Below are 23,317 nucleotides of genomic sequence, written 5' to 3' on the forward strand. Positions count from 1 at the left end.
ACCCAGGGGAGGCCTGGCTGCCAGGGGTGCTGCTTGCTGGCTACCACCAGCTGCTCAGAAAAGCCACCATGAGCTTGCAAATTCTTTATAAACTTCCCACGTGACACAATTACTCAGGGGCCAGATTCTGAAGCTCTTCCTTCTCTCTTTACTCAGACCAAGCTCCACTGAAGTCACTGAGACATTGGCCTAAATACAAGTGAAGGAGTTCAGGATTTGGTCCAGTAATAAAAACTTCCTTCCTTTGTCTACTGCTCACTCCACATGATCCCACTGCCTCCCAGCCTCCTCCTGGCCTTGTCTCCTGAGGCTGGGGCCGTCAGTTGTTTTGATGTTGCTCTCTTTGATTTTACCCTCAGCCAGACCATGCCAGTCCCCTCATGCAGCTGCAAACTGCTGAGGTAGAGAGAGCTGGGGTGGCCAGTGAGGAAGAGAGGGAATTGTGGGGTTAAATACAACCTGGCTGAGGCACAGAGCCTTGGGATCATGGATCCATGCAGACACCATGGAGCTGGCTCAGCCATCACCTCCCCAGTTCCTTCAACACCTCCTTGAGGACAGGTTGGAGCATCTCCAAAAAAGCCTCTCTCCCCCCTGCTGAGTGTAGAGCAAATGCCTTGGGCTCTACACCAAACTTTGATGTGAGGGAATGGGTGAGATGACTCCTGCCCAGGAAAGTACAGCAGGAAGTTAACTCACTGCAATGACACATGCTAGAAAGTGACACCATAAGAAACACATATAACTTTAAACAAATAACTTGCAAAATGAATTTTGCTGCCTTTTCTTCCTCAAAATAGCCAGGAGGATGCAAATCCCTGTCATTCCCCAAGGGTACCTCATCCTCAGCATGCCCAGCTGAAACGTGCACTGGGGTTTGGAGCTCCTGCTTCCTTCCCACATCCACCAGCCTTGCACACTCCTGTGACACAGAGGGCAGTACAGGGACACACAGGGACAGACACAGCAATTCCCTCTGCACCAGTCTCCCTGCCTGTGCTGCTCAGTGACAGAAAGCAAACTAAAGGGTTTGAACTCAGCTGAAGTGAGAATCATTTGGTCCTGAGGTACCACCATGGTTTGATGACCTAAACCTCAGTCTTGTAATTCATGGATGCTCATGTGGGTGATCTGGTCAGACAGTGGATGGCTCAGAGAGAGCTGACACAACCCCTGTGAGTTCCTGCTGAGGTTTTGCACCTTGCAGTGAGATTTTTAACATTCCTCAGCTAAGAGTGAAACAGAGGTGCACTTTGGAGTGTGCAGCTCTCACCACCCTAGAGAACACAGAACTCTGAGCAGCAGAGGAGTGGTGGTCTCAAGGTGCAAGGCTGTGGCACAGTCTTTGCACAGGTCTGTGAGGGCCCTGAGCCACCCAGCCTGGCTGAACCAACTCAGCACATCCTGCATCCCAATGCAAAACACAGCAACACCAACCTGGGCATTCCACAGACTGAGGGTACAGTGCCCTGGCCAGTGGCAAGGGCTGCTCTGCTTGGGGCTTGCTCTTGAGTAAATACAGTCTTGCTGTACATTCTGCCCTCCTAAAGTACATTAATTGCCATGGAAACAATGATGTTACTGGTATGGCAGCAGCCTGGTGGCCTCCACAGATGCAAGGCAAAAATCAATGGATACATTGACATCCAAGCTGTGTTTCAGGACTTTTTGTGGTTTTGAGGCTGGCCACCATGGGCACATATGAGAGAATGACTCAGACACTAGGAAGATGCCATCTTCCATGGAGAAAAAGCTGAGGATTAAACATGGAGGAACATATCCATTGCTGTGTTCATTTGCTTGTGCAGCACACTGTTGTATGGGATCTTGTCCCAGCACTGATGTTTGTGCTCAACTTGTGGCACTGGTCAGCACTCCCAGCTCCTGCTGGAGCATCCCAGCCATGGCTGCCCTTCACATCCTCATTGCCAGTGAGTACAAAGCCTCACCTGGTCTCAGACCTTGGCAGGCTTTACTCTATGCCTCCCCTCTGCCCATCCATAGCCTTTTCCACCAGCTCAGATGCTTCACCAAAAAGAAGGAAAAAAGCCAACATTACAGAGGTATGGACACACACCATCACTTCTTGGTCTTGAGAGTCTTTTAAGTAGCACTGAGGGTGTTTGCACACAGAACAGCATAAAGGGAAAAGCTGTGAGTGCCCTGCCTGGCTGTCCCCAAGAACCCAGAGCAAAGGGCAGCCCTGGTGTCCCCTCCCAGCCAGGGCAGTGCTGCCCTGCTCCCTGCCGTGCCGCCCATCATAAAGGGGTCCCTGAACTGTTATCAGCCAGTGACAGTTTCCGCCATCAGATTCCTCCTGTCCGTCAGGAAAGCTAAATAAGGAACATCGTTCAGGCGGCTGCAGGAAGAGGGGAAATGCAGGGACATCCGGCCCAGCTGCCAATTTTTCCTTTCCCATGAACCACCACTGACCTCCGCCAAGGGAGAACCTGGACACCCAGCCTGGCATTGGCACTGCTCCTCTTTGCTTAACCCTTCCCTGGGGGATCCCCTGGCCTCCTGAGCAGGTGGTCTCACCAGGCAGGGCAGTTGGGCTGTGGTGGGACAGAGTCTGGGTGCTGTGTCACTGTTTCTGGCACCACAGAACAAGGCAGGCAGACTCGGTGCACTGCCTGGCATTTGCCCAGCCAGCTGGAGTCACTGCCAGGAGAAGGCTTAACCCCTCCACACCTGAACATGAGTGGGCAGCTACACCTCCCACAGAGACAACTGGTCCCAAAAACATCAGTGAGCTACCCCATCACTTCTCTCTTTGCACGCACCTACACCAGGAGCAGAGTCAAGCTTATTCTTTCACCAATTCCTCTGAAACAGAACTGGGGTTTTCCAGGGTCTGCCAGGAGTTGTAACCAGCTCTGGGCTGACTGCTGCAAACAGGTAAGATTTCATCTCCTTTTTCTCTCTGCTCACTCCAGGGCTCTTCCCATCAGTAGGGAAGAGACTCATCATCAACAGGGACCAGGACAGTCTGCAATCCACTTGCCCCTTTCTCATGGTCCTTGTGAGCACCCCTTGCTGCCTTTCACTGCATAGAACCCAAGCAGGAGAGCAGCAGCTGCTGGATACAGGAGACCACAGCACTTAAATCTGCCTTCCCCCATCACTCTGTCCTCCCTCTTTGCCCAGTAAGGGTCTTTTCCTGACCCCTTAAACCAATCCTGCCTCATTAGCACATGACGTCCATCCCAAGGCACCTCCAGGTTTGGCCGCAAAGGCTGCACGAGGAATCCCTGCTCTGGAAGGAGGGGGCAGAAACACAGCAAGAAAAACAATTCACCCGTGGGAGAAGTTCTAAGGTGAAATACAAGTCACTGGCTGAAACCTGTTTCTGCTACCTCAGCAGAGAAAGGACTCCAGGAGAGACTCCAAGACTCCCCACTTAATATCCTCAGCTTATAAAACTTAGTGGGAGTTTCAGCACCGGCTGCTGCAGGGCCAGGTTTTTCACCCTCCTTCTGCTGAACTTGCACCTAGAGATGGAGCAGTTTGCTGGACAAAAGGAGTGGCCAGGCTGAGCTCAGGGCTTGTGCCTCCTCGCCGACTTGAGCACAGGCCACCTCCGCTTCCACTATTCTGCCTTAACAATGAGGCACCGCAGATGGGCAATAACGCTGCGCCGAAAACATCAGAACTACTCTGACCAAAGAGAAAAAGCCCCCCTGGGACCTGCCTAACCCCCCTCTTTTAACAACGTGAAATGAGAAACAAAGGTCTGGGATAGCTAGAGGCAATAAAACCCCTGGAATTCATTTAACCAGTCACTAGATGCCAGTGCAGCTGCAGCAGTATTTCTTTTCCTAATGAAGGACAAAAGCTCTGGCCCAGGGCAAGGCTCAGCTCTGGTCTCCCCAGAAAACCGTGGCATGCACTGGGAGGTCACGATCCCCCCACAGCACACAGCAGGAGTGGGATGTGTACCTGGCTGCTGCCCCTTGCCCAGCAGGAGATTTGCAGGAGCTCAGGGGAAGCTGGGGCGGGTCAATGCAAATCGCTGCACTGGGCACCTCTGGCTCACAGTCCATGGTGGGAACAGGGGGCTTGCAGCTTGAACTAACCACCCATGGATTTTCTCCTTGCAAACCCATGTATTTTTCCATGCACAGCTACCCATGGACCCAGGCAAAAAACCCACAAGGCCCTGTGAAGGTGAGCTCCACTGCTGCTCAGCCACCAGACTCCCATCATGGGACTCCCAGTAAGGGATTCCACCAGGAATTGCCTTCTCCAGGCGAGCCGTGATTTTGCAGCCCTCAGTCACAATGCCTCAGCCTGCCTTTCCCAGCGGAAGAGCCCTGTGGTTTTAGTCATTCCTCACACGGAAACCACCAGCCCTGCTGGCTCCCCACCATCCACGGGCAATGGAGCCTGCAAGGTCTGGCCATCCCAGGGCTTTCTGCTTCTCCCTGCACCTGCAGGACCTCCCCATCACCCCCAGATTATTGCAGCTTCCCTCCCTGGGTAAAACGCACAGCTCCCCCAAACTGGGAGTGAGGAGTCTCCTGCCTTGTGTCCATTGTTTTGGGGCTGTTTCAGTCCAGCGGGCTGAATGCAGTCACCTCTGCTGTGCCAGCTGGAGTGGACGAGAGGGTGGGTGAGATAGGTGCTAACCCCAGGGCTCAGCTTGCTCACCAAAGCTGCTGAGAGCTGGACAGACCTAGGGACCCACCCAGAGCCCCCTCTCGCTCTGCAAGGCAACCTCTCGAGTGTGATGGGAGTCCTCTGTGGCTTTAGAGAAACTGCTCCCTGGCCACGGTCCCCTCCCTCCCGCTGCCGTTCCCGTGGGATCCCGCTCTCCCCTTTTTTCTCCAGGAACTGCCTCGGGATGCCGGGAACAGGCTGTTCCCTCCTGGCTGGCTGGGAGCACCTGCCCTTCCCACGCCTGCCCCGGAAAACACCGCAACAGCGCGGGGCCAAGAGAAACCCTGGGGACAGCGATCCTGCCCGGAGCGAGCCCGCGGGACCGAGCGGCGGAGGGGAACGGGATAACTGGAGGAAGCCCCGTCCAGCCTGCCCGCACTGGCTGGGGACATTGTGCTGCCGGGGGAGTGTCCCTCTGGCCAGACGTCAGCCTGAGCTCAGTGACGCCCGGGTGGGTGTTTGTGCAGGCAGCGAGCCGCGGGCTCGCGTGCCCAAACCAAACCCCAGGGCGGTAGCTGCAGCTCACTCACTGAAACCATCCTTAAGCGGACAGAAGGGCGCAGCTGCGGCTGTCCCTGCCCAGTCCCCTCCCTGGCAGCCCCCGGGACCGCGGGCAGCATCCCTGCACACCCACCATCCTGCACACCCACTCCCCTCGGCGGCCCTGGCTCATTGCTGAGGGCTGAGCCTGGTGGAGTTCCTGGGCGGTCAGGGCTGTTGAATGAAAGGGTGTTGCTGAAAAGGCCCGTGTTTATTACTTGCAATAAAGCAACTGCTTCAAATCCCAGCTGCAAAGGCAACTGTTGCTGCTGGCACGGTCAGCGCGGGGCTGTCCGAGCACCGGCCGGGAATTCGGTGTGATCCGAGAGGGGAGCTGGCAGCGGCAGCCAACGCCATCGGCTCAGGTCCTGCACAAACCTTCCCTTCCCTCCCACAATGGGCACATGCCCGTTGTGTCCCCAGTGTCCCCAGCAGGACTGTTTGGCTGTGGGGGCTCAGCACTGCTCCGTGTCCAGAGGATGGTGCCTCAGGGAGCACACAGTCTCATCACTATTCATAAAGGGTTACCCTGAGAGGCCGAGATGATCTAGAATGCTGGGGCTGAATCTCTGCCTGTTCTCCCCATCTCACTGCCTGCTCAGGGCAGCTCCCCAGCTCTGCTCCATCCTGGGAGCACCATGGAGCTGGAATGTGTATGAGTTTTGTGCTCTTACACAAAGCATCCTCGAACGCTGGCCCATTTAAGCAGGCACCATGGTGCCAGAACAGACCTTTCATGAAAATCATGAGATGATTATTTCATCCTTCACAGGTGGAACAGTGTCACATACACATCTCTGCATCCAAAGGGAGCAAATATTTGCACTCCATTGGTATTATGGTTAATGAGAAATTTGTGGGTGCTTTAGGCACTGACAAATTGTCCTCATTGGAAAATTGGAAGGAGGGGAAGCAAATCCCCATGGTACCATCCCCCAGTTGAGCTCCACATCACCCTTCATCGCTGCACTAATCAGGCAGCACCAAGAGATTCAAAGCTCTGCTCAGCCCTGTGCTACAAGGCCACACAGCTGCACTGGCCAGAGCCTGCCAGGCACTGCTCCTGCACCTCCAGCAGATGAAAGAACCCGGGAGCAGCTACACCGTGCTTTACAATTTGCTAACAACAAGAGAACTTTGAACAGTTGCTTCCACTGCAATGCCAGCGGCAGCAGGTTCCTTTCTGCCCAGCCTCCTTGAGCTCCCTGAGCTCCCCCACCCATTGTGTCCTTTGGCCCCATGACACCAGAGCCATCAGCAGCTTTTTGGGCAGAGCAGGTTGACGATGACACTGCTGGTGATGCTGTTCATGCCACACCTGCAGCTCTCCTGTGAGCTCATTTCAACGATAGCAGCAAATGCCACTGGTGATAGCAAGTCACTGAGCTGATGCTACAGAAAATTCTATTGATGCTCCCAAAAATCAATCTCCCCACATTGCAAGCTTTCTCCATTACTAACTTTTTTTTCAGTATTGCTCTGATCTGGGCTGTAAATGCTTTACTCGTGCAAGAAAGAGCTCCTCTGGGGGAGTGGTGGGGTGTCCTGTCCCGACTGCCTACCCAGCTCTGCCCTGTCTCACGGGCTCTGCTTGCTAGAAGGGCATTGCAGCCCCATCTCTGTCGTGGTTCTGCACTCTCTGCCTAACAGCCTTTTGCCCCAGAAGTGCTATGGGAAGGGAAAGCATTTCACTGGGATCCGCCTCGGGTGACTTCCGAGGCGGACCAGAGCTGGGACAGACAGGCTGGACAGCCTCGCACGGACCCCCGCCTCCTCGCGCCTTCCTCCCCGGCACACACAAATTAATTACTCTGTGCGTGAAAAAATAAATACACAGAGCAGGGACTGGCCTCCAGCCTGCCCTCCAGCCGGGCGCGTCCCCGCGCAGCGACATCCCTCCCGCGAGGGTCCCGTGGGGTTTCTCCCCGCTCGCAGCGACACGTCCGCGGCTCGAGCTCGGCGTGGGCTCCCCGCGCCCCGGACCCGCGGGGACCGCAGCAGGATCCCCCCGTCCCGCCCTGTCGCTGCGGGCACGCTGGCACCGCCGTCGGGGACGCCCGGGCGGGCACCGCGGCGCGTCCTGGTTGGGGATGGCTCGGGCAGCGCCGGTCGGGGATGGGGCACTCCAGGGCGGAGTGCGCCGGTCCCCGTCGGGGATTGGGGTCGCTGGGACCTGGACTGCCCGTCCCCGCCGGGATGGGGAAGCCCGGGACCGGCAGCGCCAGGGCACGGCACATCCCCGTCCTGGGTGCGGGCAGTACGGGTCCCTGGAGGACATGCGGGCGGAGGTGCCGAGTCCCGTCCCGTCCCGCCGGAGCACCCCGGTCCCCAGCGCGCCCGCAGGTGCGGAGCGGGCATCACAGCGGGCAGGGCACCCTGAGCCCCGGCAGCTCACCTGCCTCCGAGACAATGCCGAGCCAGAGCCAGAGGGGCAGCGTGCAAACTCTCCTCATCTCCGGGGCTGCCGGCAGGTCCGTGCGATGCGGAGCGGTGCGAGCGCCCCGCGCCCGAGCTCTGCTCCCGCCGCGCCCCAGCTGCGGCGACGCGCGGCAGCGGCGGGCGGGGAGCACCGGGGCCGCTTCCTTTTCCTCCGCCCGCCCGGGCCGCCCGCCGCCCGCCGCCCTCCGCCGAGCCTCGGGGCGCCGGGCGGGCGGGGCGGGACGGGGAGGGGCGGCGGGGAGGCAGAGCGGGTGGGGGGAGCGCACCTGCGGCTCCGAGCACTGGCGGGGAATCCGCGCTCCCCGCACCAGCGGGGGTGCGCGCATCACTTCACACCTAGGAGTCTCCACCCGTGTGTGTGGGTCTGCATCCCCTGCATCTGGGGGGCATGTGGGTTCCCCGCCCGTGTGGGTGGGTCTGCATCATCCCTGACCCGTGGGCACATGAGCACCCCCACACCTGCGAGTATTTTCACACCTGCATGCACCCCGTGTGTCCCCCCCGCACTTGTGTGAGAACGCCCGCACATCGCCTGTTTCTCGTCCGTGCCTGGGTGCACAGCTCGGCGTCTCGGAGCAGAGGGAATGCTCGCAAACACGCTCCTAACACACACGATGGAACACATCTCACACCTGCCTGCACACACCCCTTTCATACCTGTGCACCCACTCAGTTCCACACCTCGCACCTGTACTCACACAGCCCTGCACACTCCTTTGGAACCTCCCGCACTCCCTGGCCCGCACACACACTGACACACACGCACTCGGGTGTGCTCACACTCGCACCCGTGTTCATCGGGGGTGCAGTAGGGCCCCGCACTCACGCTGTCCATGCGTGCACAGTGCCAGCAGCACGGAACAGCCGCGCTGTCCCCAGCCCCGCTCAGAGTGGCACCCGCACGGTTCCTGGCAGGCACGCACCAAACCCGCACACGCCCGTGGCGCTGGCAGACGAGCCGTGCGGCCCCGCCGGTGCCAGCGGCGCTGCCCCCACAGCGCTGGCACGGCCAGCGACAGCGACTCTGGCTCGGAACGAGCTGGCGGCGAACGCGCCGCAGACGGAGGCGACGGCAGAGCTTTGGGAGCGCGGTGGCACAGCCGGCACAGCCCTGGCCAAGCACCCAACGGGCGCTGAACGGAGCAATTAACACGGCCCCGCGCTGCGCCACAGAGGATTATTAATTACTCTCACTTGTAGGCAGTGAAGAAAGAGCCTGAATGAAAGCCTTGCGCTCACGGGTCCAAAAAGGCAGGAAAACTTCTGGTGAGCTCAGCTGCTCACGTTGTGAAATCCGCAGAAGAAATTATCTTGTCCCTCTTCTGGAACCCTTAGAGGGACTCTAAGTCACAGAGTTTATTTTACCCGACTCCCCCATCCTGATTAGTGAGTTTTAAACCCAGAGAGTGCCAACTCCATCACTCTTCAGCACACTCAGCTTGGAACACCTCCCTCCTGGATCTGAGCAGAGCAGAAAGCAGCCATGCCACTTCATCCCAGGTGGGTGTCCAAGTCCCTCAAGTTTGAGACTTCCAAAACTTGCCATGATAAGGGAGAGCTGGAATATCACAGAGGGGTGGCCCACCACTGAGGAGTGAAGAGCTGAGGTTGTGGGATCAGACCCCTCCCCAGCGACAGGGGCTGTGATGAAAGAAGGGGCAGCCACGCAGTGCACCCACGCTGGGGACAGCATGGGGGTCAGCACCCTCGGGAGGTGAGGGGTGAGGTGCTGAGGGGTGACAGTGACAGGGGAATGAATCCCATGGCACCACGGAGCTGCTGGCTGAAGCGCACAGCCAGAGGGCGCCTGGAGAAGCTCAGTGCGAGAGGAGCAGAGGGTCTGACCCGGGGTTGAGGGGAGGCATTTTCTGGCACCCCTAAAGTGGAGGGATTTTGGCATCCTCCATGCGCTGCAGTCCGAACGTGGCACGGTGCAGGAGCAGCCCGTCCATGCTGCCATCTAATGGCAGCAATGGCAGGACACCGGGAGGGCTCGCCCCGCCACGGCGGGGAATTTTCCATCACAAACGCACGGCGACTGTGGGACCGATGGGACCTTTCTATTGTTGTGGCCCTGGGAAACAAAAGGACCTTATTTTAAAATCTTGTCCCCATTCCAGCACGTGGGGGGACCCGAGGAAGCAAAGGCTTCCCCAAAGCACTGGAACAAGACACACACAGATCACAGAAGGCTGCCAAGGCAGAGCTGCTGGACACAGCTCAGCCCTAGCACAACTTTGGGAGACTGGGGTGGCTCTGGGAACACCCAGGGACAAAGCAATGAGGTAACCCACAGGAAAAGTACAGCCCAGCCCTGGGAGAAGATGGCAAGAGCCAGCCCTGGCAAGATGCAGTCTGGATACTGGGGTGAGGGGTACTTTAACCCCATGGTGCCCACTCTCCCATCCCTATCCCCTCCTGCCTGAACCCAGGCCAAGCTCAAGTAGTCACTGTATTCACACCTACAGTTCCTACTCCACGGTGCTCTGGTTTGTCAGAGAAATGTGTTTTTCAGGCAGCATTTAGTGGCAGACTGCATTTCCTCACTGGGCTAACGCTGCATGCACAGCAGCCCAGAGCAGCATTTTCCCTGTATGGAGCAGCTGCTCTGCCTCCCCAGCCCTGCCCTGCCCTGCCAGCAGGACCAGGCAAGGACATTACACCCCAAAATGTGACTCTGCCTGGGAGCAGCGTGCCACGGCCACCACGCACAGCCTGGCAGGAGAAAGAAGGATGTGCTTCCTCGGGAGCATTTGGGACAAGGCTGCTCTCCAGCTCTGCCTCAGGCACGGGGAGAGGGTGGGAGGTGGCAGCAGTGGCAGTGGCACACACTGGCAGCCTGTGCCATCACACTGGCCCATGTGGCACATGGCAGCACTGGGCAGCAGGAGCTGGCACACAGCAAAGCCTGGCTGTGCTCACCCTGCCTCCCCTCACACCTTGGGGACTGCCAGCCCAGCTGTACCTGGCTGCACTTTGGGCAGCCTGCGGAGCTGATGGGTCTGAGCTTTCCCCAGAGTAACTCCCTGTTGAGATCAAACCAGCCTCACCTTTCCAGAGGCTCCCAGCCCTTGCAGGGGTAACAGCCCTGCTTGCAGCACCATTTCCAAACCAACAGCTCTTTCTTCTCCACTTATTTCAGCTGAGGCTCTGGGGAGCTGGGAGAGGATGCTGAGTTCAGCTCATGGGCCCAGCACTCACTGGCTAAAGGCTGCCAGGGGCCAGGAGGGAGCACAAGCCCCCAGCAAGGCTGCACAGAGCAGAGGCTCCCCCATCACTGGGAGCAGCCCTGGGCTGTGCTCAGTGCTCCTGCACAGGACACATCTGCCTGAACCCTGCACGGGACATCCTGCCTCTGGCTTCTCCTGCCTGCAAGGCATCAGGAACCCCCAGCCCAGGCACACGGCAGCACTGGTGTGCAGAGAGGAAATGTCCCTTGTGGCACCAGGGGAGAGCTCCCATGCCATTCCCCTGGGCAGGCAGATGGCCAGTAAAGGCCTTGCTTTGGCAAGGGTCCCTGTGCCCAGCTGTGGGAGCTGGAAAGGCTCACACCTGGCCCTCCCCACACTGCAGAAAGCTGAGCCTCTACCAGAGGTGTCTGGCTCCAGCCAGCACTGGGGACTACACAGTATTGGGGAGCTCTGGCTTCTGCTTTGAGCTTGGAATGGATTTGGGTGGGAAAAACATGACATTTCCACCCTCCCCAGGCACTGCCATCCTCCCTCCCACCCACCACTTCCACAAGCCAGGCCTGGACCCATCCCACCACCTCTGCTGACTCATGAGGCAGAGAGACTGCCAGCACCTCCTGGGCACAAACCACAAAGCCAAACCCCTTTAACTTGTCCCCCAGGGACTCTTGCCTGCCCTCCTGCAGGTGCAGAGCTGCCAGCAGGGCCACAGGGGGCTGACAGGAAAAGAGCCACATTCTTGCTAAACTTGGAAATTGGGACTTGGCATTTTTCACATGTACAAATTCTTAATACCCAGCCAAGCCAGAGATGGCCACATCTTAAGACACTGTAGTAGCCCACAATCAGGACTAGGCTCAGAGGGCTTCTCTCCCATGTTCTCAAACAGCAAATGGTCAAAAGCTGCTGGAAAATGTGCAGGGAATGCTCTGAGGAACTATGTGGGAGCAGCAGCTCTTTTGAGCCTCCCGTGCAGGCACAGAAGAGCCAGGGCTGGAGCAGGACTCTGGGGGCTGCTCGGTGCCCCCCGGCTGTGCCACACCCCAGAGCAGCAGATCCCCCAGCACACAAGCCCCAGCAGGCAGCAGTGGCTTTCCAAGGAGCTTTAATAGTGCCGGAGGGGAGGGAGCAGCGCTGCAGTCCCTGGGCTCCCTCTGCTGCCGGCCCGCAGCCCTGCCCGGGAAGCTCCGCCAGCAGAGCCCACGGCCGGGATGGGGAGCTGAGGCACCCGATGCTGCCCCGGGAGTCCAGTGGGTGGAGGCAAATGGGTGGGAGCACAGAGAAGCAGGAGTGCCAGCAACACACAGCCAGATCCCCTGCAGCCCCGTGACTGCTGCTACTGAACTGTGCTCAGCAATGGGAGGCTGTTCTAGGGGTGCCAGGAACCTCTGTGAATACCTTGCGCCATAGTCATGGCACAGGGCAGGGAGGGCAGACAGGACCTGGGAAGAGACTCATCCTCTCCTTCCTCCCAAAACTGAAACCAAAACAGCCCCTCCAACACCCATCAGGCTGTGTGTGCAGAACTGGTGTGCAGTGCAGCCCGGGGCAGGGGCCAGGCTGGTGTCCCTCACAGGGCCAGGTGACAGAGGCGCATGGGCTCCACGTTGTCCCTCCCGTCACTGAAGCAGGTGCTGAAGAAGGGGCAGTATCTCTTGGCAGAGACCTGGTGGAAGGTGTAGAGGTGGGACATGTCCCCAGCATCAAAGAAGGCGACAGTGCCCTCCTGGCAGTCCAGGAGGACGCCCACTTTCCGTGGGGGCTGGCGGGGAGCCAGGCGCACCCAGGGCGTGGCAGTGGCCCAGTACTCGGTCCTGTTCCTCAGCCGAAGGGTCCAGTAGCCATTCTCTGGGCACAGCCTGACCTTGGCCGCCCTGTCCACAGTGTCAGCAGCCACCCCCAGGTCCCACTTGGTTTTGCTGCCCACCCAGACCTCCCAGTAGTGGCGGCCGCAGTCGAAGGCCTGCGAGCCCAGCACGTTGACACACTGCCGGAAGCGCCGGGGGCTGATGGGGACAGCCTGGGCTCGACTCCTCTCTGTCACTGCTGTCAGGTCCCTGGAGAACACCAGGTTGGGGTGGGCTGACTCAGGGTCAAAGGTGAGCGGAGCAGGAGCTGCAGAAACATCAAGCATGACATTTTAGCAGCTGTAGACTCCTGTAAGCACGCCTGGCCCACCACACCCATCTCTCACAGCCGTGTGCTCACCAGGGCAGATGGAGCGCAGCATCTGCCTCCAGAAGATGTACTGCAAGGGACCACTGTGGCTGTCCCTGTAGTGCTGCAGGTCCAGGGCAGGCTGGCTCTCAACACACACCGAGGGCCTGGGGCAGAGAGAGGCAGGCAGGGTCAATCCCTCTGCTGAGCCACTGCCAAGGCACGCAGGAACAGCACAGGCAGGGCTGCAGGACAGTGCTGCATGGGACAGATTAGTAAAGACAGGACACAAATGTCTCTGCTTGCTCTGCCTGATGCAGCTCTGCCCCCAGAGCAGTGAATGGCTCAGGGCAGAGGCGCCCAAGACAGAGCCAGCACACTGCTCATGGAGCAGTGACTCCTGTCAAACCCACACCCACAGGATTCCTGCATGGCAGAACAGGCAGGGCCTGTGGAGTCAGGCTGCATCCCAGGGAGGGAGGGGACAGGGACACACTCCTCTGTGGCAGCTCTGGCCCTCAGCTACTCCCAGCCCCAGACAAACCTGCACCTCAGGGTCACTTTTGCAGCCTCATGAATAGCACAAAGCTGAGGAAGAGCAGGGAGAGGATGAAGCACCCAAAGTCTGTTCCCTCTTGCAGCACACATGGCTCTTGCACCCATTCCAAACCACTGTGTCCTCCTCCCACTCTTCCTGCCACGTTAACATGTAGGATGCTCCCTGGGAAGAGCAGTGCATGCTGGGGACCAGCCTCCAACTTGCACAGCACCAGCGACTTCCTGAGCAATTTGTGATGCTTTCAAAACTTGAGATAAAGTGCCTCTCCCATGTGGTCCCAGCCAGGGACTAAGATAAGCTCCTGAAAAGGGAATCAGCTTCTTTCATGCCAGACACGTACCTGATATCCAGGCTCTCCACCTGCAGTGAGAAGCAGAGAGAATTAGCAGTCACTAATTCATACAGCTGCACAAATAAATTCCTTGTCCCACCTCCTGCTGCCACAAAAGCTACCAGGACCTGTATCCTAGGGAAAACTGACTGGGCACTTGGATGGAGAATGAGGAAGGCTCCCAAGACCTACCACATCTGATGCCACTGTAACCCTTGTGGCTAAATTCTCCAAACTCCAAGGGATTGGGCAGATAATCCAGAAGGATGGTAATGAGAACAGCATTGAGGTACAGCCTAGTGCTATCATTTAAGACTCTCCCATCCTAATCTGAGATCCTGAAACCTTACTCAGCCTCCTGCCAGAGTCAGCAAACCATCTCACCTCCAGCAGTGACACATCTTCCATCCTGCTCAGGGTCTGCTTGACGTGCTTGATGTCCCTCTGCAGCATTGCCACCCCCTCCTCCAGCTGGCCAACGTGTCTGTGCAGCTGGGCCAGTGACTGCTCCTCCTTCTCACCCAGCTCTGCCAGCACAGCTCTCTCCTCTTCCTCCAGGATCTGATGAAGGCGAGCAAACTCAGCTCGAATCTTGAAGTTCAGCTCCCCAGACATTTTCTAAGCAGAGGGAAAAGGGAGAAGGTGAGTTCCACAACTAAAACACACAAGTGGGTGCACATGATGGCTGTGCCTGTTACTCTGCTTACAGAGCCCTAGAAATCTGAGGTTTAGACGTAGCAATGACTTTTTGGATGGAGAACAGGACACAAGAACCTTCAAGGCTGTAGAGCCAAAGGGAAAAAAAAAAACAACCAACCCAAAAAAACCAGCTCCACCAAAAGCCTGGTCACTGTAACTAGAAATCCCCATATGCAGCCACAGCCCTCTCCCACACTACCAGGAATTTGCCTGTGGGCAAGACTGGAGCTGGTTAAATTTTGTGGAGCTGCAGACTCAGCTGTTCAGGTTACTCTGCATTTATTTCACATCGTTCCAGACCCTGAGCACAGCTGCCTGACAGGCAAGCTGCACAAACTAATCTCTGTCATTAAGGCTGATAAAATCCCATTCAGCTCTATTCAGAGGTCAGGTTTTTCCAGTTGTTTACTCGCCAGCCAACCTTGTTGTGCTCTCACTGCCTTCCTGCCTGTTTACAAGACACAGCCAATGACTTTATTTTCCTTAAATCTTGAAGCTTTTAATCTCCAAGTGCAACCTTAGCCCTCATTACTTTCTTGAGGAGTGCTTCCTGAATTTCACATTGCTTTCTCCCCACAGGACAGCCATATTCTTCAGAGATCTGAAGCTTCACCAGCCTCTTCTTGCTCTAGCAGGTGTTTGTGCTGACACACCAGAACCACAGAGGAGGTGCAGGGCCTCCCCGTTCAGATCAGCCATTTGTTTCTTTACTCTTGAGACACCTCTTGGCTCTTGCACAGCAACAGGAAAACACGTGCTTATTTGCTAATACTTCTTCATTAGTCTCAAAGGTCTATTCCACATCTGGCAAGAGGACAGAGATTTGAAATGATGCAGGCTGGAGGATCAGAGGTACCAGTCAGAAGCCAGGGTTTTTTCCCCTCTCAATTTTTACCTCATCTCTCAAATACTTCCATTTTCCTTTAACTCCCCTTCCTTAGTTTTAATGCTTTTATGCCATCCAAGAAAGCAGCACAGTCAGCCTGTGGCTGTTGTCACTTCACAGATCTGTACCAACAGGGACCCTGGTCTCTCTCAAGCCCATGGAGAGCACTCAGGCTCCTCATTCACCTCAGAGCTTTGCAGTGAATCCCAACACTGCCCTTGTGGTAAGGCCACCACTCTTGCAGTGCCAACCCTGCCACTGACCCAGTTCCTTCAGCTTTGCTGCCATCCCTTCTGACATGAGAGGATTTTAGAGCTGCCAAGAGTTAATGCTCTCCCAAAGAAGAAGTGCTGCAGGGCCAGAGCAGGCTGCCCACAGCTCTCACCACTCACCACATTTCAGCTCTGCTACACCAATGCATTTGTAAACATTGCATTAATGAGTGCTAATGCTCCTCCCAAAACTTGGCTCAATATCCAGCAGTGATGAGCTTGGGCATACATGCAAGGGAGGTGCTGTAGATCCCCACTGTTACTCATCTAGGTTTTTACAGGAAGCTAAGCTAAACCTCAGCTGAAGTGATACACTCATGCTCTGTGAACTGCCCCAGAAGCTGCCTGAAGAGCAGCTCCCACAGGGTGTTACCGTCAGGCTGCAGATGTCCTCCTGCACCACACGCTTCCTCTGCAGCAAGTTCTCCATCTCCTTCTGACGAGCCTGCAAAGCATCTTCCAGGTGCTTCTGCAGGAGCAAGGAAAAGAAAGTAAGGAGGCCTTTTCACCACTCTACTGTGATTCAGGAACAGTTCCAATTCCTATGGTCAGCATCAGAAGGAGACTGCAACAGGATCTCATATAAAGGCTGTGAGGAGAAGCAAGCACCTGATGCGCAGCCTTGAGAATTAAGTATTTGTGCAAGTAATTAATCCAATTTATTTTTAACACTGGGAGCTGCAGCCTGGGTATCTGTTTGCACAAGCTTTAAATGCTGCATGTTGTGAAGGGACTGTCTCCTCAAGCAGAGCACCTGGCACGAGCAGCCAGGGACCACATCCTTAAATGAGAAATGACAAAGCTGTGGTAGGAATCAGACACAGCAGAGAGGGAAACAAACGCAAAAGAAAAGTGCTCAAAAGGCAGACAGCTGTAAGGAAATCGGGTGAGGGACTAATCAGGAAGAGACACAAATGTCACTGCACTTGGGTTAGATAAGCCTTCCTAGTGGGGGAACTGCCTGAGGCAGGAGAGGCGGTGGCTGTACAGGGCTCATGTGGCACTGTCCCCTCCTGCCCAGCCTGGCCGAAGCCACTCACCTGCATCTTCTGCCGGTGCTGCTCGGAGCCGCAGCGCCGCAGCTTCTCCACCAGCCCCGCCAGCAGGTAGTGCGTGCGGAAGGCGCGGCCGGGGAAGCGGCGGCGGCACTGCGGGCACGAGGGGCCGTGGGCGCAGCTGTCCCAGTACTGCTGGATGCAGCCCCTGCAGAAGTGGTGCATGCAGTCCAGCATGACGGGCTCGCTGAACAGCTCGCAGCAGATGGCACAGGTCAGCTCCTCCCGCAGGCTGCGCTCCTGGCTCCGGCCGGCCATCCCTGCGGGCACACAGTGACACCCTGAGCTGCCTGAGCAGCACACGCACGCAGCCCCGGCCTCGGCACCGGGCGGACTCGGGCCGCTCCTGCGCTCTGGCTCTGGCACGGGTTGGTTTCCAGCCCTCGGGCGGGAGGCACAGCGCCTGTCCAGCTGCTAACGGGGTGTGCGCAGCGCTGGAAAGCCCCAAATTACAGAGCAGCCCTGGCCGAGGGTCACTCCTTTTGCACGGGAACAACTTTTAATACCCCGTCGCTTCAGCAAAATGCTCAGTGCGTCTGACAGGGCTCGGCCTTGTGTTCCCACAGGGCCGCAGCGCAGGGGTCACCGGCCCGATGCTGTCAGCACGCACCCACATCCCGGGGAGCCCCCGGGCCGATGCGGCACCGCCGCCGCCATGTGCGGGACCCCTTCGGCTCGATCCCGCGGTGCGCACCGCCCGCTCCCCTGGGCACAGCCCCGGTCCCCCGCCATCCCAGGGTCCCCACCGTGCTGAAGCCGCTTAGTCCGGTCTAACCCACTCTGGTCCAGTCCAGCACCGTCCCGTCGCGCCGCTCTCCCACCTCCGACCCTCCAAACTCGGGGCCACCGCCACACCTCGCCCCGCCCCTCCCGCAGACTGACAGCCACTCTGACCAATCACGACACGGACACGCGGAGGCCCGTCAGCTCATTGGGCGGGATCCCGCGGAGGGAGAGGGGCGCGGGCCCTGCACGTGACGCGGTCACGTGCGAGCGCGCTGGGCCAGCGGCGGGGCTTCACGCGCTGCCCGCGGGAAGGCGCGTGCGAGGCCGGGGGGCACTGGAGTGCACTGGACTGGAGTGCTCTGGACTGGAGTGCTCTGGACTGGAGTGCTCTGGACTGGACTGGAGTGCTCTGGACTGGAGTGCACTGGACTGGAGTGCACTGGACTGGAGTGCTCTGGACTGGACTGGAGTGCTCTGGACTGGACTGGAGTGCACTGGACTGGAGTGCACTGGACTGGAATGGAATGCACTGGACTGGAGTGCACTGGACAGGACTGGACTGTCCTTGCACTGTCCCTTTGCTGCCCGTGTACAGCCCCTTTACTGTCCCTGCACCTCTCCTGCGCTGTCCTTACTCTGTCCTGCACCGCCCTGCTCTGCACAGCTCCCGCCCCACTGCTGCATTCAGTAAAGAGCACAGAAATGAGCTCCAGGCTCAAGCCTCCCTCTCTCTCCCCTGCTCGCAGCTCTGAACACAGCTCTGGTCAATGCTTTGGGGTCACGGCTTTGGGTTACCTCAGAAATCACGAGGGCTGCAGGCTTGTTAGTGAAAGAAGGAAATAAGGAAGGGTTGTCATCCTTGTGTGGTCACCTGATAATGGACCCTGCAATGATGTGGGAAGTGGCAGACACGGGTGGACATATGAGAAAAATCACAAGAGCTTTCAATACCAGAAGTAAAAGCAAATAAACCTGAAAGGAGAGGGGATACAGGGGCTCACAACAGTTGCACAGACCGCCTGTCTACTTCCTAACCACCATGAGAACCAGAGCATGCCCCAAAAGGGCGACATGCCAGCATTGTCCAGCTACTGCCCTCCTCCTCCTGGTGCTCTGTTTTCTCATTAGAGCCGTGCAATTAGTGCAGAAACTTTCTGCCCGTCTTCATTTGCTTGTCTGAGAGATTTTCCCAGGCTTTCTCTTGCACTGTACGTGCTTTGTCACTGGCACATGGCCACAGCAGCCCTGCCTGCAGGTGTTGGCCTCTGCCTTGTCCCCAGCCACCTCTCAGGCTCACACACTCAGCCACAGCCCTGTGCTGATGCTTGGACTTGGAATATCACTGCATGAGGAGCAACCAGTCCTGGGGGATGTTGGCCATAGGCAAGCAAGGTACTCCCCTTGGCCTCTGGTTGGCCAAGCAAGTGACATCCATGGGCACCAACAAGGTCAGGCCATGGCCAAATGGGCTGGAAGCTCCCACACAATTATTGTAGGGGCTCAGGACTGCTCCAGCTCTCTGAGCAAGGTGGGTATTGGCTGCACCCTCTTGCTCCAGTACCCATGGTGGCTCTGGGACAGGGATGCTCAGTCCCCACTGCTCACTGGGAGCTGGGGGACAAGAACTCACAGGGCATGGATTGTTTCCAGCAGGCTGAACCTGCTCCCATTGCTGCCCCTTTATCCTTTCCACTGTACAATATGGAAGAGTGCCCCTGGGAATATTGCTGGGATGATGACACGGGACCTAGGGACAGCACAGGGATCCAGGGATGCCTGAACAATCTCCTCTCAGCTGTAACTTCATGCAGCCAAACAGATCTTTGTGCTTCCACCAGGCTGTCTCTGGCCCTGTGAACATGCCAGGGCTGAATGGGAGCAGTGCCAGCGCCAGCCCATCACAGTGGCTGCTCTTACCTCCCATCCTCCTGCCACGTGCCAGCAGCCCTGAGAAACAGCTGGCTTTGAACTCGTGGATTTTGGATGGCAGCTGAATCATCTGCTTAGATGCATCCTTTTGAGAGGGAAATGGCTCTGTCATCTGTGTCCAGCCTTCTGGCTTTGCCACTGTTCCTCTAGGAGATGTTATAAACTATGCACAGACACACAGACAAGACTCCAGCATAGCACACACAGCCTAGGGTGAACCAGGCTCACCTGTTGCAGCACCATGATCCTTTACTTGTGAGGCTCTGCAGAGAAGTAAAAGCGTAAATAATTGCTTTTTAGCAGAGATCTGGAATGTGCTGTGAAGGGTTATGTTCCCCCAGCAGCCCAAGCCAACAGGTGTCCCTGTGAATCAGGATCTGTGCTGTGGTCAGAGCTCACCTCTCCTCATCATGGAGCAGAGGAGGTGACAGCCTCCCTGGGGCACCTGTAGCCCCACTGTTTGGAGAGGCTATATCTGGGTAACTGGAGCTGCACCCTGAAACAGCAGAATTTGGGACAGCTCAGCTGATGTTGAACTTCCCCATCAGCTCCTCTTTAGCTCTGCTGGAGCACAGTCCTGGTCCCTCTGTGCAGAGTGAACAGCAGGAGCATCCCCCAGGCTGGACAGTGCCAGCACATACCCAGGTCTGCCATGGGATGCTGCTCTCATGGAAGAGATGCTCTGCACCAGGGTGTGGAGCTGCCAGCTTGGGTTCAGGTGCTGCAGGCCATCCTTCAGCACCCAAAGGAGTCCTGGACCCACTGACATATAGGTTTTCCCAAATAACTCCCCTTGCTGCCAATAGAACCTGTTGCTCATGTAAAATTGCTTCTTTCTATCTTTGCAGATGCAAATGCAGATTTTGGAGCCAAAGGAGGAGTGTCAGCATTTTACCATGTGCTGCACTAATCCATCAATCCAAGAAGAAAGTTCTAACACAGATGGGGATGTCCTTGTCACGGCCGTTTCACTTTCTGGGACATCAGCTACAAAGTCTAAAACTAGCAGTGAGTGGCAGTCATTTCCCAATGAGCACATCTCCCTTCTGGGGATTGAAAACACACACCCGAGCGTCCCCCGGTCTCAGATTCCTGTTTAAGTGCTCCTGGCATCTCCTTCTTTTCAGCACTCACTTCAGTTGGCAATGTAATGTTTTTCTTTCTTTTTTTAGCATATTCCTCTTGGGAGGCTCCAAGTTCTGGGCTGGGACCTGAGAATGCTGTGTTTGGATGGTTTGATTATGCACTGGGGAGGTGAAGGATGACATGGTTGAGAAGGGTTTGGCTCAAAGCACATGGATTGGGTCCAAAACTCTTCACTGTTCTCTGTTCCATGCAATAAATATATATTCTTGGAGATGGGTGTCAGAGGAACTGTTTGGCCTTGCAGGAGGAGGGGGATGAAGTGGGAAGTGCAGCGAGTCCAGCTGCTGGGGAACTTCCCTGGGGTGTCAGTGAAACACGAGGGGAAGGAGCTGCTGATCCCAGTGTCAGTCCCTTGTGTTGGCTCTCCAGATGCAGGCAGGGAAATTCCATAGGGGACAAGAAGATTTGCATTTTGATTTCCCTGTTTCGCTTTGGTTTGAGTGCAAATAGACTCTGAGGACTTTGATACATCTGGATCCTGCTCTCCTGCAATCTCTCCTGGAGGATCCTGTGGCTCTCCCTGAGCAGTGCCCAGCTGTGGGACAGGAGGGGTAAATTGAGGTTGATCTTTTCCTTGTGCTGACCTGGACAAGGCCAGGTGAAGGGCTCTATCAGGGCGAGGATGGGGTAGCTTGAAGCCAGCCCTTCCCACTGCCCTTGGCAACTCTGGTTCAGGAAGAAGTGGGGTGCTGCTGGTCCAGGAGAAATCCCCATGTCCCCAAAAGCAGTCTGCATCCCAGGAAGCTTTGCCTCTGTGGGCTCCTGCCAGCTCTTTCCTGCACTGAGACCAGGAGGGGGAAGAAGTGGAAAGGAATTGCTGTAAACAAAAAGAAAAGAGTGAAAGAAGAAGGGGTGAGGTAAATCAAGGTAATAACAGCATCACTGCTAATGGATATTACACTTCCCTCCGTGACCTCAGCTGCAGGGACATGATTTAGAGGCCTCGGTTAGAAAGGCAAGCAGGAAATGAAGCAATGCTCCAAGATATGGTATCTTTGGATAAATAGCTGCAGGAGGAAGGTGGCTAGAGGTGGCCATTATTTGCCAATATTTTCTTCCCAGTCCCATGATATTGCTGTTTTGCTAAAGCCAGAGCCTTCAAGGCTTTGGAGCCTCTGAAGTTGTCTGATATAAACTGGCAGCCATGGTCCAGGTAAAAGCCCTAAAGAGATGGCAAGAGGTGTTGAGCAGGTTCAAACCATCCCAAACATGCCATGAAAGGACCCAGGCAAAGTGAGGGCAGGAGTCTGAAGGTTTATGTAATTTTTTCCCTCATGTATCCAGGAGAAGGGTTGGAAATCAGCATGGACAAATCCATCTCCTACTACAGGGAGGGAGGGAAACAAGGTCTGAAACAGGCAAAGGAGGATGAACATGGCCTAATAATGTTTGGGGGTTTTTGTTGTTGTTGTTGTTTTGTTTGGGGTTTTTGTTTGGTTTTTCTGTTTGGTTTTTACATTTGTTGTTGGGTTTTTTTGTTTGTTTGGTTTTTTTTTTTCTCCAGGGATGCTCAAATAACTCAATCCCAGGGGACCAGTTTCATGTGCTACTGATCTTCTCAGCCCTGTCTCCCTCCCAGGACTCCTTATATGAACCATCCTGAGCAGGCCTGTCAGGCAGTCTGTCCTGCCCTGTGAGATTCCCCATGCCACCTCTCTGGGCAGCCAAGAATCCTCTGTGTTTGCATTCCACCAGCATCCTTCAGCTCCCCACACCCAGGCGCCAAAACCAGGAGATTTCTGCAAATATTAACATTTCTGGCTGCCACTTTTTTTTTTTGTTTGCCTGTTTACCCTGAGCTGTGCATGAAATCTCTCTGACACTCCACACACAGCATGAGCTTGACCAGAACAGCTTTGTCCTCTCAGCCTTCCCAGTGATGGGTTTTGTTTCAGCCCCCAGCCCAGTGCTGGTCACTGCATGCAGGATGCCTGGAATGATCTTCTTTTTCACTTGGATGTCTAGTTCAGGGAGCTGAGCATTTATAGATGTGCTAAGCTGCCCCTTCAGAGCCTGAAACATTTGCAGGTTTTGATTTTTAATGTTTTTTTAGGTTTCTGACCTCAGCTCTTTATAGGAGGGGTGTGGGAAAGGTCTTCATGACCTCATCTTATAAAAATGGGCTGGGCAGGCTTGGCTGCTCAGGATGCTGCAGTCTTGTCCATTAGCATCCACATTCCAGGGTCAGAACACAGTAGCCATGAAATCCATGCCTGTGGTCACATCACATATCCATATTGCTTTTTCCTGGCTGGGCTGAGGCTGTTTGCTTTATTCCTTACTTGCATTAGAGACATCTACAGAGCCCAGTTCTCTCACTGATGTCACATATAAAAGTCTTCAGTCCATTCAGTGGAAATGGAGAGAATTCATTTACCATCACGCAGCCTTCAAAAGCCAAGGGATGTTTCTGCAGAAGATTCCACAGGAACAGTATTTCTCAGTACAGCATTTCACACACAGTACAGGCTATTGGGCATAAATGTCCCCCTTGCTGTTTATTTTGCACTTTGCTATCTGAGAAAGATGCAGATGTGCTCCAAAATCACATTCATTTTGGAGAAGCTGAGACTCCACACTGCCCACAGCTCAGCAGCCTCAGCCTGGAGGTACCTCCTGTGTTCCCAAAAGGATTTAAAAGCAGCTCTTTACCACCTGGCTCTCCTCTTTCCACTTTCTTACACCACACACTGAAAGCTGGAGCCTGAGAATCACCAAAGTGGTCACC

The 23,317-nt window shown here is 56.0% G+C and overlaps 2 protein-coding genes across 7 annotated transcripts in view; both read right to left on the reverse strand.

Annotated features, from left to right (window-relative positions):
• Nucleotides 1–7,832, reverse strand: part of FLT4 (fms related receptor tyrosine kinase 4) — a 58,058-nt gene extending 50,226 nt beyond the window's left edge. For 2 of the 3 annotated variants that reach the window (XM_079319434.1, XM_079319435.1), the window contains exon 1: nt 7,595–7,832. In XM_079319434.1, the coding sequence (XP_079175560.1) occupies nt 7,595–7,652 (58 nt within the window). In that variant the 5' untranslated portion in view covers nt 7,653–7,832. The remainder of the gene's footprint in view (nt 1–7,594) is intronic. The other variant, XM_079319433.1, reaches the window with a different exon arrangement.
• Nucleotides 7,833–11,662: 3,830 nt separating this feature from the next.
• Nucleotides 11,663–17,652, reverse strand: LOC306808741 (nuclear factor 7, brain-like). 4 transcript variants are annotated; one of them, XM_079319666.1, is made up of 7 exons: nt 17,535–17,640; nt 16,774–17,048; nt 16,107–16,202; nt 14,261–14,494; nt 13,886–13,905; nt 13,038–13,153; nt 11,663–12,944 (listed from the first exon to the last, which is right to left on the reverse strand). In XM_079319666.1, the coding sequence occupies exons 2-7, from the start codon at nt 17,044–17,046 to the stop codon at nt 12,400–12,402; spliced, it is 1,284 nt and encodes a 427-aa protein (XP_079175792.1). In that variant the 5' UTR covers nt 17,047–17,048; nt 17,535–17,640; the 3' UTR covers nt 11,663–12,399. The 4 variants fall into 4 exon arrangements, with proteins under 4 accessions (XP_079175792.1, XP_079175793.1, XP_079175794.1 ...); XM_079319667.1 differs by having other exon boundaries at nt 17,568–17,622; XM_079319668.1 differs by having other exon boundaries at nt 17,586–17,614.
• Nucleotides 17,653–23,317: the final 5,665 nt, after the last annotated feature.

The sequence above is a fragment of the Erithacus rubecula genome, assembly GCF_903797595.1.
Source record: "Erithacus rubecula genome assembly, chromosome: 16".
In the NCBI taxonomy this organism is placed as follows: Eukaryota; Metazoa; Chordata; class Aves; order Passeriformes; family Muscicapidae; genus Erithacus; species Erithacus rubecula.

Excerpts from the sequence above, each read along its gene's own strand:
- LOC306808741 (XM_079319666.1), bottom strand. The coding sequence starts at position 17,046 with ATGGCCGGCCGGAGCCAGGAGCGCAGCCTGCGGGAGGAGCTGACCTGT. Across the intron at positions 14,495-16,106 it reads AGGACATCTGCAGCCTGACG|AAAATGTCTGGGGAGCTGAA; the intron begins GTAACACCCTGT and ends CCCTCTGCTTAG. Across the intron at positions 12,945-13,037 it reads GCTGCGCTCCATCTGCCCTG|CTCCTGCTCCGCTCACCTTT; the intron begins GTGAGCACACGG and ends ATGTTTCTGCAG.